The sequence below is a fragment of the Microcebus murinus genome, chromosome 15 (assembly GCF_040939455.1).
Source record: "Microcebus murinus isolate Inina chromosome 15, M.murinus_Inina_mat1.0, whole genome shotgun sequence".
In the NCBI taxonomy this organism is placed as follows: domain Eukaryota; kingdom Metazoa; phylum Chordata; class Mammalia; order Primates; family Cheirogaleidae; genus Microcebus; species Microcebus murinus.
Window position 1 is genome coordinate 27,862,172 of NC_134118.1, and position 18,707 is coordinate 27,880,878.

An 18,707-nucleotide genomic window follows, 5' to 3' on the forward strand; every position below is an offset into this window, starting at 1 on the left:
AGCTTGAAACAGTTGTTAATAAGAACAATATTAAATACTGCCCATCTTCTTTGTTTAGTAAGAGTTACTTCTCCTTTCTACTGCATATAAGTTTGCTTGACTTCCTCTGCTCCTCAGATAGTTTATAAAATTGGCACACCTCAGTTTAGTTCCTCAAATGCAAATTAAAGAGTGTTATATAAAAGGATTACACATTTTTCACTTTCACTATAAGTGAATTTTCCCAAAACACAAATAAAACATCTGTAGTTGGTAACAATTTCTGAGAATTGCTAAATCATCTCACTAAGTGAGCTCTTTTGATCTATACTCTGCACATGTTTAAATAAGAGCTTAAAGTATAGCATTTCCAGTCCATTTATGGTCCAGTCCTTAGCCATCTTTACCCTGACTTTTCCACACTTTCATTACTTAAATTACTCTTAATATTCATATACATACACACAAAAATCCTGCCACCCCCAAAATTATTAAACACAAATTTATTCAGCTCGTGATACAAGAACTTGTGTAAATGAAACTGTTAATAAACAGCAAAGACCAGATCTGTGTGGTATACGCTTTAAGAGCAAAGACAGCTCAAGAAATGGAGAGAGCATTGTAGGGAAGGAAAAACTTTCATTAAAGGGGGTGAGTTTTAAATTTAGATGAGTGTTAATTTAGGTGAGGTGTTTTCAAGACAGGGAGGATATCCAGGCTATGGGATCATATCAGAAGAAATTCCCAGAGACAGACTTTAATATAATGAATGCAATAGACTCAGGAAATAGCCATCTTACCATTAATTGAAAATATATTATTTAACCTTTATTGATCACTTAATTAATTTAATCCTTATTAACAGTCTGTTAAGTAGACATTGCTAGTCTCCCATTTTACTGATGAGGAACTTGAAACACAGAGATGAAGTAATTTAATACCCATTGATAGGCAAAACCATAAATCTAATGTTGATTGTACTTTTAATAAAAGTGTTCCCCAACATTTTTCACATCAAGTCACGTGCACAATATGACATTTGTGAGTCAACTGGGGTGAGTGGACAACACACCCATGACCTCTAAACTGACTTCTAGGCTGAGAGGACAAGATCTTGGCACAGCAGTAATTTAACTATGGCAAAAACCACAGCTTGTTAGCTCTTAAACTCTGCACCATGCTACTATGCTTTCATGTCAAGGTAGTGGAAAAGATGGCAGAATAGTAAGGTAAACCCAAATTACAGAAGGTCATATGAACACCAGGTAAAGCAATTGGGATTTTTATTTGATTGGTGATAGGATTCTTAAAGAGTGGCAGTATATTAAGAGGATCTAAGTAACTGTATGTCTTAAAAATGATTTCTTAATGGAAAGAACAAAGTCTTAAAGACAATTTGTGTATCTGTTGACAACTCAAAACTACTGGAGAGGCCGGGCACGGTGGCTCATGCCTGTAATCCTAGCACTCTTGGAAGGCCCAGATGGGCGGATCATTTGAGCTCAGGAGTTCGAGACTAGCCTGAGCAAGAGCGAGACCCCATCTCTACTATAAATAGAAAGAAATTAGCCAAACACTAAAAATATACAGAAAAAATTAGCTGAGCATGGTGGCACATGCCTGTAATCCAAGCTACTTGGGAGGCTGAGGCAGGAGGATTGCTTGAGCCCAGGAGTTTGAGGTTGCTGTGAGCCAGGCTGATGCCACAGCACTCTAGCCTGGGCAACAGAGTGAGACTCTATCACAAAAAAAAAAAAAAAGAAAGAAAGAAAGAAAAAAGAAAAAAAAGAAAAAACCTACTGGAGAGATGAATATGGAGACGAAAAGGAAGAAAATACAAAAAATAGTGAGGGAAAAAATACTGCTATATCGATAGCAATTTGAATATAGGATCTGAAGTACAGGACAGACTCAAAGATAGAAGCAAATTATTTACCCTGAGAGAATGGAATACTTAAGGAATGGGATCTTTCTGAAGAAAAGCTCTCCTGAAGATGGTGAGATGTAGAAGCAGTATGTGTCCCCTTGGGGGTACCCCATTGTTGGAGTTAGAGAGCTGCTGAAGGTTTCTGCCATTGGAGAGGCATAAGTCTTGGAGATGAATGTTTTAACATCATTAGTAGAGGAGCATTACCTGTGAGCAGTGAGTGCAGAGAGGAAAACCAAAGTGTTCAGTATGTAACTCCTAAGATAAGCAGATGGGAAATGCTGACAAGGAAATTAGAAAGGAGGGTGGGGAGAAAGTCTGTAGGAAAGGGAAAACATGGAATTGCAGCACTGGAAAAGAAATTTGAGGTCATATAGTTTGTTTTTGCTTGGGTTCCTTTTACACTATGACTGCCAAGTAATCACCCCACCTCTGCTTGAGCACTTTCAATGACGGGAAAGTCACAGTCCCAGTTCATTCCACCTTTGGAAAGCTCTGTTTATTTTTTTTTTCTTTATATTTCATGGGAATGTATTTCCTTTAGCTTCTACTCATTGGATCTAGTGGTGGGACAAACAAGACCGATTGCTCTTCTGTACAATATACTTTCCCACATCTGAAGACAGCTGCCTTTTTCTCCTCTGAGATGTTCAGTGTGGGAATTCGGATGGCTTTCTTTTAGTTTGTCCTAAAATTATTACATGCATACTTTAAAAGGTGGCCCCTTTGACCTACCATTTTGAAATATGGCAGAAGAGTTCTTAGCCATGAATTTAGATATATTGAATTCTATATTATTCCCTATCCTCTCCCACCTTCCCAGGCATCAGAATCCTAACATTTTTGGTCATCCTCTGTAAGTAGTCACTATCCCAATGCCTACAATCATTTTATATGCCCTGCTACTTTCACTGTTCCCAATTTTAAGGGTGATAATACAAGAACTGTGTCAATAAGTCAAAAAAAGAGGAAGTTTTGAGAGAGGGATTAATCAACAATCCAAAAATGATCAGGAAAGATGAAGAACTAGAAAAGGTCCTTTGACTTGACTATGAGGAGGGTATTGGTAGCTTAGCAGAAAAGTAATCTCAACCAGAGGGGAGATAGAGGAAATCGTTCCCTTGCTTATATCACAGACCTTTGAGGTGAAACATGACAGAGTCCTGTAAACTGAAATGCAGATAAGAAACACTGAGTTACTTTTATAAAAATATGCAACACCTCGCATTTACAGTACCTAGCAGTGATTTCTGTGAATTTTATTGTTCACTTACATATTGGCAATAACGTTGTACTTTGAGATAGTGTTTATGCTTTGTACTATTTTCTCAGAGATCTTATTTGAGGCCCCTAATGGCCTGTTTTAAGAGTCCCCAGTTAAACTGGGGTTCCAGTACCAGCATAGCTAGTAGCAACCCTTTCCTCGCTGGAAAGGAAGGGGAGCTGAATGTAGATGTGTATAGTGTGCCTTCCATGAGATGCTTCTTTCATCTGCTGGAAGGTCTAATGCCCAAAAGAAGCAGTCAGAGAGAAGGGAGCCCGGTCTCCAAGCAGGAGAGATACCTCTCAGTTCTCATCGCTGGCCACTGGCTTGAGCTATTAGAGTGTGGTATAGAAATGGAAACTCTGTCCGGGGTGACTGAGCCCTTCTTCTGGTATGAGAAAGTTAAACCTGTATTCAAAGTGGATGCCCAGGCAATATAAAATTATAAGTATTTCACTCCATAGTCATGTGAGACTTTGCAGATGAGAAAACCAATCGTGAAAAATTGTTTGAGGCCACCCAGCATAGAGAAGAGCAAAACTGAATTCAACCCCAGATTTATTCTACACAAATCCAAATATGCACCCTTGTCAAGTTTTCTTTGGGACATGTCTGTGATGTGACTGATCTTGGGGTTCAAATGTGTCGGTAGCTAACTTGTGTGGAGTCAGCATTTACGATCTTGGCCTTACAGACATTTGCTTTAACCAACAAACTAGCTGCTAAAACTATCCAATCTCAATGCACTGATAGCAATGCCATAGGTAAACCAAATCAGTAGTTGTAGTAGTAATGACCCCATGATCCCATGACTAGCAGTAATGAAATTAATAATTCAAAGTCAATTAAAAATGTGTATGCTTCAAATAAATGAATAAAATAAAATTTAAAAAGATTTTATTACCTGGTATATCTTAGGTATTGCACTTGTCTCATTTAATCTTCATGACACCCTAAGTGGTATTGTTAACCTTATTTTACTAATGAGTAAACTGAGAACCTTTCCAGTTAACTGGAAGCAGAGAGCAAGGATGTAAGTCAGTATTTGATTTGCTTCTGAATATCAAGCACCAAATAATTCTACATAATATTCAAAATTTTTTTCTCCATGACAATGGGGAGAAAGCACAGCAAAATAGATATGAATTCATCTGTGAGGGATATAAATATTCTATATTACACTTTCTTTGTCCCACTTCCTCCCACTTTCTACATCAGTTTTTCACAATCAACGTAACTTCCAGTCTCTCAAACCCACCCATTTCTCATAATACATAAACCACAAGCTGGTTTCGCTTGCCTCCCTGCTCAGTCTAGACCCCATGACCCGTTGTTTTAATGAGGCATTCTGTGATGTGCCAGAATCTTCCCTTTCTTTGTCCTTCCAGTTTCTGGCCTGGTGCTCTGAGGACTGTTAGAGTGCACTGCCAGCTGTGGGACTGCCTTCTGACTGCTGCACACTGCCGAGTCGCACCGCAATGTTAACAGTGTCTGCTATAAATTCGTGCTGTCTAATCTCACCAGGGACCTCAGGGATGCTCCACAATTCTTATATTCATGCTTGGTTAATTTTCTATCACATTCTCCAAGTGGGCTATTTCTGCTTCTTTACAGCCTCTGTAAGACCTTAACCCCACACCTCCCTCCCTTCTGTTTAGCATGCGTGTTGTCTCCTGTATCACAGAAATGACGAGACCACCCAGCCCCAGCTCCTGCAGTTTCCTCTAATTCCACCTCCTTCTCATCTTCACCTATCAGTTTCCAACTACCTCTCACGCTCAGGAAAAGGCACCTGCGTCCCTCTGTGTCTTCTTCCACTTATCCAAAGATATTCCTCTACCATACTTCTTTCCCCATACTTTCGTGGATTCTCAAGAACCTTCATCTAACAACTAGGTATTTTCTTGCCTGTATTTTCCAAATGTCTACCTCTCCATGGCACCTTTACTTCTGTTCATCGACAAGTTCATGTTTTCCCTGTTAAAAATAAAATGAAATTAAATTAAAAATAAAACTTTCTCTAGTCTCCTATCCTTTCACTGCTATGCTGAGAGAGAGAGAGACAGAGAGAGAGAGATTATGTCTCTTCACTCATGTACTTGAGCACTAATTTCTCACCCACTGCTTAATACTTTTCAATATGGCTTCTGCCCAAAATATTTCTAATAATTTTTTAGCTTAGTGAAATGAGTGTTAAGAATGAGTGCCCAACTCTAAAGCATGATGATTAGCTTTGAATAAGGATTAACACCCAAATTAAACCAATACAAACTTGGCAGTAACCATGATTACTGCACTTAAAGATTACTTAGAGAAGAATATGTAGGAAAAGGCAGGCAGGGAAGCAAGGATCATTAGAAACACAGGCTTCTCAAAAGGGAAGGGGCAAAAATGGCATGGAATATGGGACAGGAGGGTTGTGAAGCCGTCCATGAGATGCTGTATGAAGATGGCAGGGATGACTGCCATTAGGAGTTGAATGTTACTGTAAATATGTTTTGCCACCACAACTAGTCTCAGAAAAAAAGCAGGGTCCTTGGAGATCTCTGCAGACCCTTCAAGCTGAGAGTTTCTTTCTTCCACCCCAATGTCAACATATTGGTCCAGATTCTTATTATCTCCATAATCGCAATAGTTGCCCAAATAGGGTCCCTGCCTCCTGGTCCTCTCCCCTCCCTCTCAATTAGCCCTACCTACTGATACTGCTGTTGTCTGATTTCTTTTACATAGAACAAGAACTAAGCAAATGTGAATAAACGAAGTGATTAATGAATGAATTAATAAAATAATTCCAAAGTTATATAACCACTGCAGCCCTCACAAAGATGACTTTTTCAGTGGTGCATTTTAAAAAAAGAAAACTTATACAGGGAAAAAAAATATTAGTCTACAGGAGCCAAGAAGCCTTGGTAAGAGAGGAGATGGGGACTGGTAAAGCTCATTTTAAGATATATAAGACGCCCTGCCCCAGCAAAAAAAACTTGCTTTTATTAAAACTCAAACATTAGAGCAAGGGATTTTAAGCACCACACACGTACAAAATAAATAATTCTAAAACTGAATTTGTTACACAGAATTTTATGGTCTGCTGTTCACAGATAGCTAGAAATCATGGGGAAATACAGGCTCATTCAAGTCATAAATGGTGAAGGCCTCAGCACATGCTGATGAGATGCAAGCAGATTGTTAAAATACTAAAATGCCAATAAAATCTGTGAATTCAGCTTGTTTCTGTCACTAAGTGACAGACACCAAAGTGGATCATCAACAATTTTATAGAATCACTCAATTCCCAGGCCTCAACTTTCCATCAGGTAAAAAGATATCAAAATTATGAATATTTTACGATGTAATGTTATTGCATTATTAAAATCATATTCTCTACACAATTCTGTTGGAGAAAGCATGTTTATGTTTTCATTACTGCATTTTCATTTATAATTCAGCAATTGTGATTTGTGTGAAGTATATCAATTTAGGAATTGTTTAATTCTTTCTTTAATAGCACTATCACATTATTTTTTATTTCTAGTAGATATTTGAAGTTGATGTTTAGCTCTTAAAATCATTTAGAACAATCTCAACATGGCTTGAAAAGACTCTTGGGGTCCAACTTGAACTGAATAATTTAGAAAAAGTTCAGAATGCTAAAAACATGAAAAAATAAATCGTGTGAAACGGGAATGAAAATGAACCTAGCTTTTGATTTTCCCTATGGGAAATAACCTTAATTTTATGAGAAAATGATATTGCTAGTGGTGCTTCAGGTAACACTTTTAGCAGAGATTTTTAAAAGGATTTTATAAGACATAGGAAGCTAGACTACAATCAGTATGCTGGTAAGGTCAGTTTGAACTCAATAATCAGTTAGGTCTTTGTTTAAAGCTGCTAATGAATAAGTTACTTTTCATGTTTGTAAAAAACTTAGAGCCACAGAATCTTTTCAGCAGCTGTAGAGTATTTGACACAATCTTTTTTTGGTGATGAATTATCCGATGGCATTAACTGCAAATATTTTTTTTTTTTTCAAATGAGAAATTTTGTTCATGGAAGCAACAGTCATTAACGTCAGGCCAAGAGGGGCTTTTATTTTTAATGTGTGCTTCTCTATGTAACCTTCACTTCTCTGCATTGTTATTTACAGAAGTCAGGTGATTTATTTTGTAAAATTTGTTTTCGTTATTGTAGATAATAATCATACTTTGTCTTTAACTAGAAATCACATGTATATAAGCCAGGGGTCTGCAAACATTTTCTGGAAAGGGCCAGATAGTAAATATTTCAGTCTTTACAGCCAGATGGTCGCTGCAGCAACTACTCAACTCTGCCGTTGTTCTGCAAACACAGCTCTAACCAACACACAAACCAGTGGATGTGGCTGGTTCCAATTAAACTTTATTGGTTAAAAACACACAGTGGACAGAATTGGGCTATAGTTTGCTGACCCTGGTTGAAGGGAGTATCTCCGTAGGTAAGCAGGAGAGGGAGGGCCAGAGACTTAAGAAATATCAACCTCTTATTTTCTATAATTCATTGGATTTTAGTGGCTCCAAAAAATAAATATTGCAGCTAAGTTAAGTGCCATAAAAGTTCATATTTACTTTCATGACTATTATAATAAGTCATATTTTGCTGACTGAATTCAACTCTCTTCTACTAGGACCTGCTGAGCACTTGCGTTGCGACACTGATTGGCAACAAGCATGATACAAAATGTAATAAGCCCAGTTCCTTAGGAATAGGTTTGAAGAGGAGATATTTCGGGTTTTGATATTAAAGAACAGGCGCTCAGATAATTTTCAGTTTCTCCCCACCATGCTGGCCTTTTATATGTGATGCTACATCCAACACTGCTACTTTCTAAATCAGCTCAGGGCGAGAGGACATTGATTTTGAATTTCCCTTTGTTCTCGTTCCATCACTCCCACGTAGGACTTTAGATGTCAGTATTCCTTTTTGCTTACTTTACTTTTCTTAAGAAATGGTGCGAAATACTACTCTACTCTGCCCTACTTCTTTATTTTGAGGTTGGGGGAGTGTTGAGTTTCAATTCCTGTATTTTTCAGCACTAACAATCTGAGTAGCCCTTTCATTTCCCCTGGGGAGATAGCTAAGATATGTATATATATATATATATATATATATATATATATATATATATATACACACACACACACACACACACACACGTACATGTATACACATATACACACACATATACACATATATATACACACACATATACACACATATATACATACACACACACACACACACATATTTTAGATCCACTCTTTAAAAAGCATGCTTCTGAAGAAAGGGTGTCCCTACCTAAAAAGAAAGCTGTAGCAGCAGTTCGTGCATTCTTCCAGCCTGTCACTGTGACTCAGATTTTAAAAAGTAATTCCGTAGATTTTAAAAAACTTTTTAAATGTAACCAATTTAAAGCAATGTTTCTGATTAAATTTATTAGCAACTTCTAAGAGCTGGTTAAATCATTAGAATTATTGAATGGCTAAGATTTGAATTTACCGCCTAGAGTTATGAAAGGCTTATCTTATCTAAAGAGGAAAGTAAATTATTTTTAAAAATCTGAATATGAGATATAATGATTTCATAGACTGCAAATCTATGAAACTAGAATTCATAGTAATTCAGAAACTAGTTGAAGTAAATTTTTTGGCAGATATAGTAATTAACATTTTCAAACAATAGGATTTACTGTACTTGAGTTTCATGTGACCAGAAATTTCTGTGACTTTTAAACAATGATGATTATCGGCATTTTAGACCATTCAATATGACCAAATAGGTATGCATCTTCCTAAGAAAATCTTTGTAATATTTTCAGTTTAAGACTTTCTGTGGAAACGTCATTCTTTGCTTACACCTTAAAATTTTTTCCAAATTTATTCACATTGGTAAGATACCATATTTACTAAATTATACACTATGGCCCTATAACACTATCATCAAAAATAAAACAATGAAGTTATGAGACATCAACATTCCTTAAAACAATTATAAGTTCATAACTTTTATATATGAAAACCCATAGACAATGACCTATGAATAGATTAAGCCGGGGCATAGCTTGATAGTTGTACTGTTAAACCTGGCTTCAGTGTAGAAATAAAATGACAGTGTATTTTTGATGTGCCTGTGACTATACAAGTAAAAATAAATTAGTACAGGTTGAGTATCCTTTATTTCATATACTTGGGATCAGAAGTGTTTTGGATTTTGAATTTTGCAGATTTGGGAATATTTGCAGATACATAATGAGATATCTTGGGAGTGGACCCAAGTCTAAACACAAAATTTATAATATTTATGTTTCGTATATACCTTATACACATAGCCTGAGGTAATTTTATTTTTCCCTTGGGGACATTGAATAGACTGTGTGTCGTGGGGCTGCATTTTGACTGTGTGGAATTGCTCCACTTGTGGCGTCATACTGGTGCTCAAAAACGTTTGGAATTTAGATTTTCCGATTAGGGATGCACTACCTGTATAGATCATAGATTCAGTTCTAGCATTAAATAGAGTGAAATGTCCAAGTGTTCTAAATCTTAGGTTGCAAATTCTATTGGTAACAGAGCCTGGCATAAGCAAGTGTAGAAATACGCTGGTGAGAAGTTTTCTCTGGGAGATCTTATACCGGCTTCTGTATCCGTCCTCAGAATCTGTCACTGCGAAGGGGATGAAGAGAGCCCCCTCATCACACCCTGTCGCTGCACAGGGACCCTGCGCTTCGTCCACCAGTCCTGCCTCCACCAGTGGATCAAGAGCTCAGACACGCGCTGCTGCGAGCTCTGCAAGTATGACTTCATAATGGAGACCAAGCTCAAGCCCCTGCGGAAGGTACGGTTTGGGGAGGGAGAACTCGCAAAACAGGCTTGTTTTAAAAATCCATTTTATTCTGCAATCAGATTCTTCTGCAATCATATTCTTCATGCCAATATCCAAAAGGGTACAACCCTGTGTTGGGCACAATGCACAAAATGCAGCCACGTCTTTACAGATGAGCCTTCCTTTTCTTTCCGTTTTGTATTCTAGGGTCTCTGATTTATATATCACTCTCCACAATTTAAAAAAAAGTGTATGTGTGCATGTAAATACATATATAGAAACATATAGACACATATATGCAAAATATACTTGTAAAAAATGTAATCGAATTGATGACAATTGTGAATTGTATTTACTGAGGCCAATTCCCAAGGTTAGATGCTAGATTACATTGGTTAATATGAACTCATCTAATTTCCTGAAAGGCATTAAGTACTTTCTGTAAGGTGTAGACTATTTTTTATGTTTGCTTTTATTTGGGGATTGGTTTGATGGTTCACGTATAAGTAGAATAGGTAAAAAGAAAAATATTTTCCATATTATGCATCAAGCTATGAGAAGAGGTAAGTATATTTTCATCTAAAAGTTTATCTTCGAATTTCTCATTTATATGTTATATTTTTTTCTGAAGAATGAAGGTAAGATTGTGAGTCAAATATAAAGTTAGCATCTCACTCAAAGCCACCAAAGGACAACTCATAAAGGATACATACAAACAAGGACAATGAACTTTATATAATTCATGCTCGATGGCTGGACTCCTGGATTTTAGATTGTAACTCATTCATCTTTTTGCCTAAATGCAACCTTACATATATGGATGCTTTAATTTTGGAAGGAAGAGTATGGAGACCACAATTTAAATAATGAATCAGCCTAAAGATGCTTTTTCATTTAAATTAAATGCAAAGCAAAAGTAATAGAAAGAGCATTGCTTGGATATAAATATGATGGGTTCCATAGTGAGCAGCAGTGAAGAGCAAACAAGTATATTCCGGTAGGCATCTGATTGACGATTGGCCATTGCAATTCTTCATTAATTCTGTAAATTATGGAAAGGGATAATAACATTCCCTGCTTTTATGATAGCCTTGATTTTAAAAATCTGCAAATGGCTTATAGACGTCAAAAATGATGCGCAAAATGATTTGGGGATATGCGTTATCTTCTTTTAACATACGGAGTGACGTGAGTGCCAAAAGGTAACACTCAGTTCCTGTAGGGCCCACAGCAACCACTGCCAGCACCAGAAATTCCTGGCCCCTTGCTTTCTCCGTGAGCAGATGCTGTGTGCTGTCTGCAGTAGTTCAATGACACATTGTGCTCCATGAGTCTCTAAATTTGTCTTCTTACCCCTCGGGGAACTACAAATTATTTCATGGCATCTGTATACGTCTCCATTTTTCCCACCCTACATCTATATAAAGTTTTCATTTCAACTTTGTCAAACATAATATTTCAATTTGAGAGCAACAATCTAGGACAGTAACATATGCATATTCCCCCTTCTTTACAATATCTACCACCACTGCCCACTTTTTTGTATTAATATGACAAACATAATGCTGTGAATAAACTTGAAAAGCCCCCTTCTTCTACCTGCAGTTTTGTAGAATCACCCCTTAAGCACAACTTTACTCCTTTCTTGATATTTTATTCCCAACAATTTAAAATCCTATCAGGAATTCTTTATTTTTCCCTCAACAAACCTGCTTATAAACAAGAAAAAGGGAGCAAATACATCTATCTTTTTAAATATTGATAATGAATATGTTGCTACAACCTAGTGGGCACCTACTATCTGTTGATTAATGAAATACCTTCGTTTCTTTTTAAAAAACGTTTCCATTGTTTGATTATAAATATCACTGAAGGATAGCATTTCAACATCCTTCATCTTTATGGCACTTATCCATGTACCGGGCTGTGAGAATCTAATCCAGAGGTTGCTTCCTGACACTCCACAAACGTGTTTTATTTCACCCACAGAACTTAAAATTGGAATTTTAGTTACCAACAAATTAGATATGTGATTATTTTATGTGAAATTCCACACATATGAATTTGTTTGAAAACCACAGTATCTGGCGTTACTGGAGCCACATTCCCATATGACAACAGTCAGCAGAGCTAAGAGAGGCTGGCACCTTTACAAGGAAGGCTATTTGATTCAAGTTCTCCACCTTCCTTGGCCTTAATCTCTGATCCTGAGACCTCATGCCATCTCCACTCATCTGAGTATCTCTGTGGCCCTGGAGTAGGGATCCAAATTTTCAACTCCTCTTCTAACATAGGAGTCCTAAACATGAGGAGCATACATTCTATTTCTGCCTCCATGATTTATGTAGGCTTTAACAGCCCAGGGAAAGTATTCCAAATTCTCGCTTTTCCCTTTAAAAATGTGGGGCACTGGAAGCATACTTAAGAGTCAGTATTTGTAATGACTTTTTAGATTCTGAGATGATACGAACTATACAGATATGAGGCATTTTTATACTGTTCTAGTTAGTTCGTTTTGATAGCACTAAGATCCATCAATGGTTTTCTTCAGTAGTTTTTAAATGGTCATAATGAATGCCAAGTATACCATTTGGTTAGAATATATTTGAAGCACAACCAATTAAACACTCTCAACTCAGTAATTCCATTATAGTTTATAACATTCTAAAGACCAACCACATGAAACAATTAATTTAGCTAATGTTTCTGAATTTCTATCATTAGCCAATGGAGACAGGAGATTCTGTTTGGGTGAAATGACTTTATAGAATAGAAAGGCGCAAATATGCATAGAAAGGTGCAAAGCTTCATAGACAAACCTTGGAGCTTAATAGTCTCTATAGATATCAGTAAAATATTACTTCATTAATTGTAACTATTACTCCACCAAAATCTACAGTTATTAAGTTCATTAAAGTATCCCAATGTTTCCAGAAGAAAATATTTAAAGTAAAAAGAAAATCAAGGGCTTATTCAAGGAAAAACAATGTTCATCATCTTTAAATCAGTAGCTTAGCTACTTTGTAACACTCAATAAAAGACCTATTAATCTGCTGAGTTATCCAGGGTCAGGAATAATTTTCAGGGTCCAGAAAAGTCACAAAGTCACAAAAAAAGAAAGCTCAGTGACTACTCAGTGCAATTTGGAACTACATTCAGTATTAAGAAGCATAAACTCATCTCCTATTCTAAAACTGAAAAATTACATGGGATTCGGGTTTGAATCACTCCAGAATAGAAGAAACAAGCTGTTGAATATGAAACCAACTTTATGAGGACAGCAAATGCTACTGACAACTTTATTTCTCCCTTAATGTATTTCTTAATATAATTTCCCATATGGAAACTATTTGACAAAATATAATACAAAATATTCAACTCATATATCCTTTAATTTGTTTCATTCTTACAAATAAAATGAGCCAATGAGTAAATTATCTTTGTTTTGGTAATGGTTAGGTTGAACTATATGCACATGTCATTTTTGTAGTTCAAAAACAGTTGAATACTGGAAAGCCCAGAAAATATAAGTTCTGTATGAATTAATTATGCCAAATAAAAAAGAATAATCATCTTGGTATTTCTATATTTCCACCATAATGACTTACATTGAAATACCTATTTTCCCAAAAAAGCTATATTTGACAAACTGTTAATTCCTTCCTTTCCTTAATTTGGTGTAAGAATTCATTTTTCAGAAGAGTGTGAGCCAGTGCAAGTTACCATAGCAGATTAACTGCCCAAAGATTATTATTAATACTCTGTTGACATGGATGTCTTATAATTAATAGCCTTAAAATTGACCATGGAAGGAGATAAGGCCAAACTCCTAGCTAGTATCTTTTTTGTTCCTTATTGAATAATGTTACCCAATGACACATAAAAGAAATTCAAAATGCATCATTTACTTATCATTATGGGGAATTTGCTATCTCCTTAATATGATCGCCACCTATGTGCCAGATATTTAGGATATATAACTTCATTAATTCAATCCCCATTACAACCCCATTTTTATAGGCATATCAAGCCCATTTTGCAGATGAAAAAAAATGAGATACAATAACAGATTTACTCAGTATCACCTACCCCGAAGCTCTCTGATTCTAAAGTTGTGCTCATTGCACTGTGTCACACACTACCACTAAATAGCTGAGAGACTCCCTCTTTAAGCATTGAAGCTTTGGCTTTTACTTAAACGATTTCTGATGGAAATCTTCCAAGATAAACCTCTCTAAAATAAAAATTTTTCTAACATCTTCCTTCTTAAACAAGAATGTTTGACCTAATATTTTTTCCAAATAACTCATTTACATCATTATATGCACATCAATTATTTTGCAGGCTGAAAAACATTAACAACTTCAATTGCTTGAAACACATGTATGCCTGTTTATCTTCATTCTATATTCCCAGCCTGCTGTGTTTTGAAAGCCATTCCATCTGCCTTTTGTTGTTTCTCTTTCTTTCCTGATCTTAGAGCATCAGCCTTCACTTCTGTTTCTGCAATGGTCCTTGTTCAACATTTGCCATAGCTACTCCTTTTCTGCTTTAAACAATGCCAACAACAACAAAAAATCAGGGTTCATAGAATGGAGTCTACAAAATGCTGAAATCAGTTTTGGGTGATTGTCTGTCTTTTTCGACTGTTGCCAAGAGTTTTAGTGGGCATGGACATTCTGAAATCATTCTAGGGTTCTTGGAGTTCTTTTTGGCGTCCTTTTAAATTCTCGATTTTACTCAAAGTACTTGAGATTACGTGTTAAGAAAACCCTCAACAAATGAAGTTTTGATGTCTCCATGCTGTCCCCCTGTCATCAGAGCCCAGTTCTGGGGAAAAGGCTTACTGTTCCATTTCTTCACAAATACATAAGCCTGCAAGCAATGAAAGTCTCTACCCTAGTAGAGCTCAGAAAAAAACTTTCCTATAATTCTTGCAAAAAAAAAATAATACATACTCATAATCCTCAATTCATACGTTTTCCCTTATCTTCTTGCACTCAGTTTCAGTTCTACTATTATATGAACCCTACGGAAAATCTAAGTGATTTGGACACTCTTAGGGAATGATTTTTTTTTTTTTGGAAACTTACACTCTCCAGATGAGCCAGGTAAGTTTTCCACAACAAATTTCTTACTGTCCAATGGTGGTATTTGTCTACAGTTGAATACTCTTCCCTTTACTCTCACTGCTTCATTCATTGAGAAGGAGGAGCCCACCAGTCTACTTAGCTTCTTACTGTAGGAAGAGACAAAATGAGTAGATTACAAAATAACAAAATAGAAGATCAAAAGAAAAATATTTCAAAGCTTGATTGGAGCATTAACCCTTCCACTAAAATTTTGTTGTTGTCCTTTTTTGTTTGTTTTATTGCCTTAACACATTCATGCTCTAATAACTACAAATATTTGTATTAAAATAATATTCCACTGTGAATAGACAACAGTGGCAACATGTCTGGTATCAAATAATTGTGCGGTGGAAAATATCAGTGTCTAATGGTTCATTCTAACGGATATTTGGGATTTATCACATGGCTTTTATCCTTTGGGTTTCAAATAAAACACTAGTAGGTTAATTCATCTTTTGAAATTCCAAATAAATGTTTGTTCACCTGGGATCAATATTATAGGATAGCTTGTTCTAAATAAAAATATCATTCTCGGGGCAGCAAAATTGCTTATTCTTCTGTGAAGGATACATCCATAAATATTGCCCTCCCCTGTAGGTAGATTTGAGTCCACATCCCAAGCACACTATATTCTGACTGCTTATTCTGAGAGGGCTCTGATGGCACACAGTTTATTCATTCACTCAACTTACTGTGCTAAGTATCTACCAAGTGCCAGCCATGTTCAGTATTAAACAAGATAGAATAAAACCCCTGCCCTCAGAGAGCGTGTAGTGTACTACGGAAGGGTGAAAAAGGACATGAGAATGTCCTGTAACTGCAGAGGCACTGGTGCAGGTGACTCAAAGAGATAGTGTTTGGTCCTGATGTGACTGTCATGACCATGATGTGAATGGTCTTCATGCAATCATCCATATCTAAACATATGTAAAACAAAACAAAAACCTATAAACACATAGCAAAATTACTGTTTTCCCCTTTTGTTGCCCGTGCTTTAGAGAGCCTAGGCTGATCGAGTAGGGATCATTTAGCAGTTGGATACCCAGGACACTATGGGGAGAGAATCGGGAATGTGGCACAGGATTAGAGTATGTCCCAAAGTAGCCGAAAGCAAACAATCCCCGAATAATCAGTGTTGGTTGGAATAGATTAAGCGGAACATTTCTCTTCAGTGCTTCCTTATTAGTAGATCCAGTTATACATTCTTTAGCTCTATTTTTCTATTTGAAGATATTACTTAAAGAACATACCCTCACTGGCTTGGTAAGAATGTCACCTTGCATTACCATTCCAGATGTGAAAAGAAATACTTAACATACATTAGACTTGCTATTGAAGTTTGTAACAAGATATGGTTCCACCCTTGAGAAAGCCCATTTTTATTATAAGAAGGACTAGGGACACACAAAATGGAACTCCTTTTATATATTGTATACTCTGATTTTGGAAACATAATCTAGGTTGAAATTATGGAATTAATATTCCAATGATCCACATGGAAAGCATAAAAACATCAAATTAGAATGTGCAGAAGCACACACATACACATAATCACACACAGACTTACAAATAGAGATTTCCTGAAAGCATCATTTTATGATTTTTAAATTACTTTCATATTTAAATTTTTCTTCAGTTAAAGAGATTTCTTTCTCAGCTGCAGGGATATTTTTCATAATCCATTATTATAATTTCTCAAATCTTGGCATCAAATATAAGAAGAAATTTGCCCTGAATTTTTGGTTTAATTTTTTGAAACATAAGGCACTGTAAATCAACATGGCTTTTCTTAAAACAAATCTTTTATATCAAATCAAATTCCTATTGGGTTGATAAGTAAGAGAGAAATGAAGGACACTTTGATATGATCTATTTGGACTGATAGTGTCTAGCCCCATTGTACATACCTCAACATGCAAGTGCAATATTACCAACACTTTAATAAGATAGATGGCAGAAAGCTTTCACTCCAAAATAGAATGTATCTCTCATAAGTACATTTCTTTCCAATTCCCTATTTTTCTCTAAATTGTATCAAGTGGCTCCTCTGCTCTTGTTTCCTACATGGATATATGACCTGTAGCCTAATCATACCAATGCTGTTATCTTGAAAATATCTTGAATATTTACCCCAATTAAACTGATTTACACACTTCACCACAGTGTGGAAGATTATAACGTGTGTGGGGAAAGGGGCACCAGAGGAAAGTGAGCGATGATGGGAGAGAGGTTAGCTGTGTTACTCTGATTGGGGTCGCTACACCGGGAACATGAACAGAGGGAAGAGATGTTCACCTAGAGCACAACAGCCTTTCCATCGCCAGCACCTCCCTCCTGGGCACCCTGTACACCCCTAAGAGTGTAACTTAATAAAAGGAAATAATGCATTCCAACAGGGAAGGGAAGAGTACTGGGCTAGAGTCAGAAGATGAGGCTTTAATCCTGGTTCTGACCCTTAATCCTTTTGAGCATCATCTCAGTTTCTTCATCTGTAAGACGAGGAGACTGGGTAGTGTATCTTTAGAGTTTCTTCCAAATTAAAATGCTGTGATTTCATGAAAATCAAAGTGAGGTATCAACTTATTTAAAAAAAATAGAAGGAATAAAGAAAGAGACTTCACTTTCAGATGTATTTTAAATGTTCAGAAGAAAAATTAAATCAGGCGTATAGAGGGAATCCTTCATGTCTGTAGTAGCTTAAGTTTCACAGGACAAGGTGCTGGATAAGGAAGGAGCCCAGGGTCCAAGTACTAAAGAAATGACCTGTGTTCTTTCTTAATCTTTCTCATTACTCTTTAAAGTGAACCGTGGTGAGAAAAGCAAGAAGTACCCTCTCTACATTTTTTTAAATAAGTCAAAAGGTACAGTTAAAATATTAAAGTCATAGCAGGGAAGAAGAAAGGACAGGGGAGAAGAAGAAAGAAGAGAAAGAGAAGAAAGACGCAAAGAGATGGAAGGAAAGTGTTTGAGGGCAGTTAGTATTGAGCATGCATCTGAAAAGGTGGCTGGAAGCTAAGTATTAAGAGTCCAGGCTGCACTTTCTTTTTTCTTATAAGTTGTAAGCTGGTAGTTAAAGGCTGAAGTACAGAAAATTCAAGTGGTTCTTGACAGCAAAGCTCTTCTGCAGCCCTGAGGCATATACATGAAAGACTTCTGACCCAAGAGAAGAGGCAAGAAGGGCTGAAAGCCATTTTCTACTTAGCACAGTGAAAAACAACAATGACAACAACAACAAAAAGTATAGATTTAAAGTCTAAGTAAATTAGTTTAGTTGAGTCTAAGAAAGATATTCTGTTTTCTTGAAAGCTAAGGTTTCTATCAATGTAGAGTCAGTTAAATACAAAGGTTGATATTTTCATGAAGTATTTTTATCAATAAACAAAGTTAACAGGTTTTGGAGCTAGATCCTTTTCTGTGTCAAGGAAATGGCTTATTTCCTAAGAAACTGCTGAGCTTCTAGCAGACTCTATTCTTATATAAGTCTACACAACAGCCAGCTGTGTCTGAAAGACCACACTGAGAGGGAGGGCTCCGATAACACCCAATTACA

The 18,707-nt window shown here is 36.4% G+C and overlaps 1 protein-coding gene across 7 annotated transcripts in view; it reads left to right on the top strand.

The window, feature by feature from the left end:
* MARCHF1 (membrane associated ring-CH-type finger 1) overlaps positions 1–18,707 on the top strand; it is a 726,479-nt gene that overhangs the window by 662,913 nt on the left and 44,859 nt on the right. For all 7 annotated transcript variants that reach the window (XM_076010552.1, XM_076010551.1, XM_012735576.3 and 4 more), the window contains one exon: positions 9,857–10,037. In XM_076010552.1, coding sequence (XP_075866667.1) covers positions 9,857–10,037 — 181 coding nt within the window. The remainder of the gene's footprint in view (positions 1–9,856; positions 10,038–18,707) is intronic.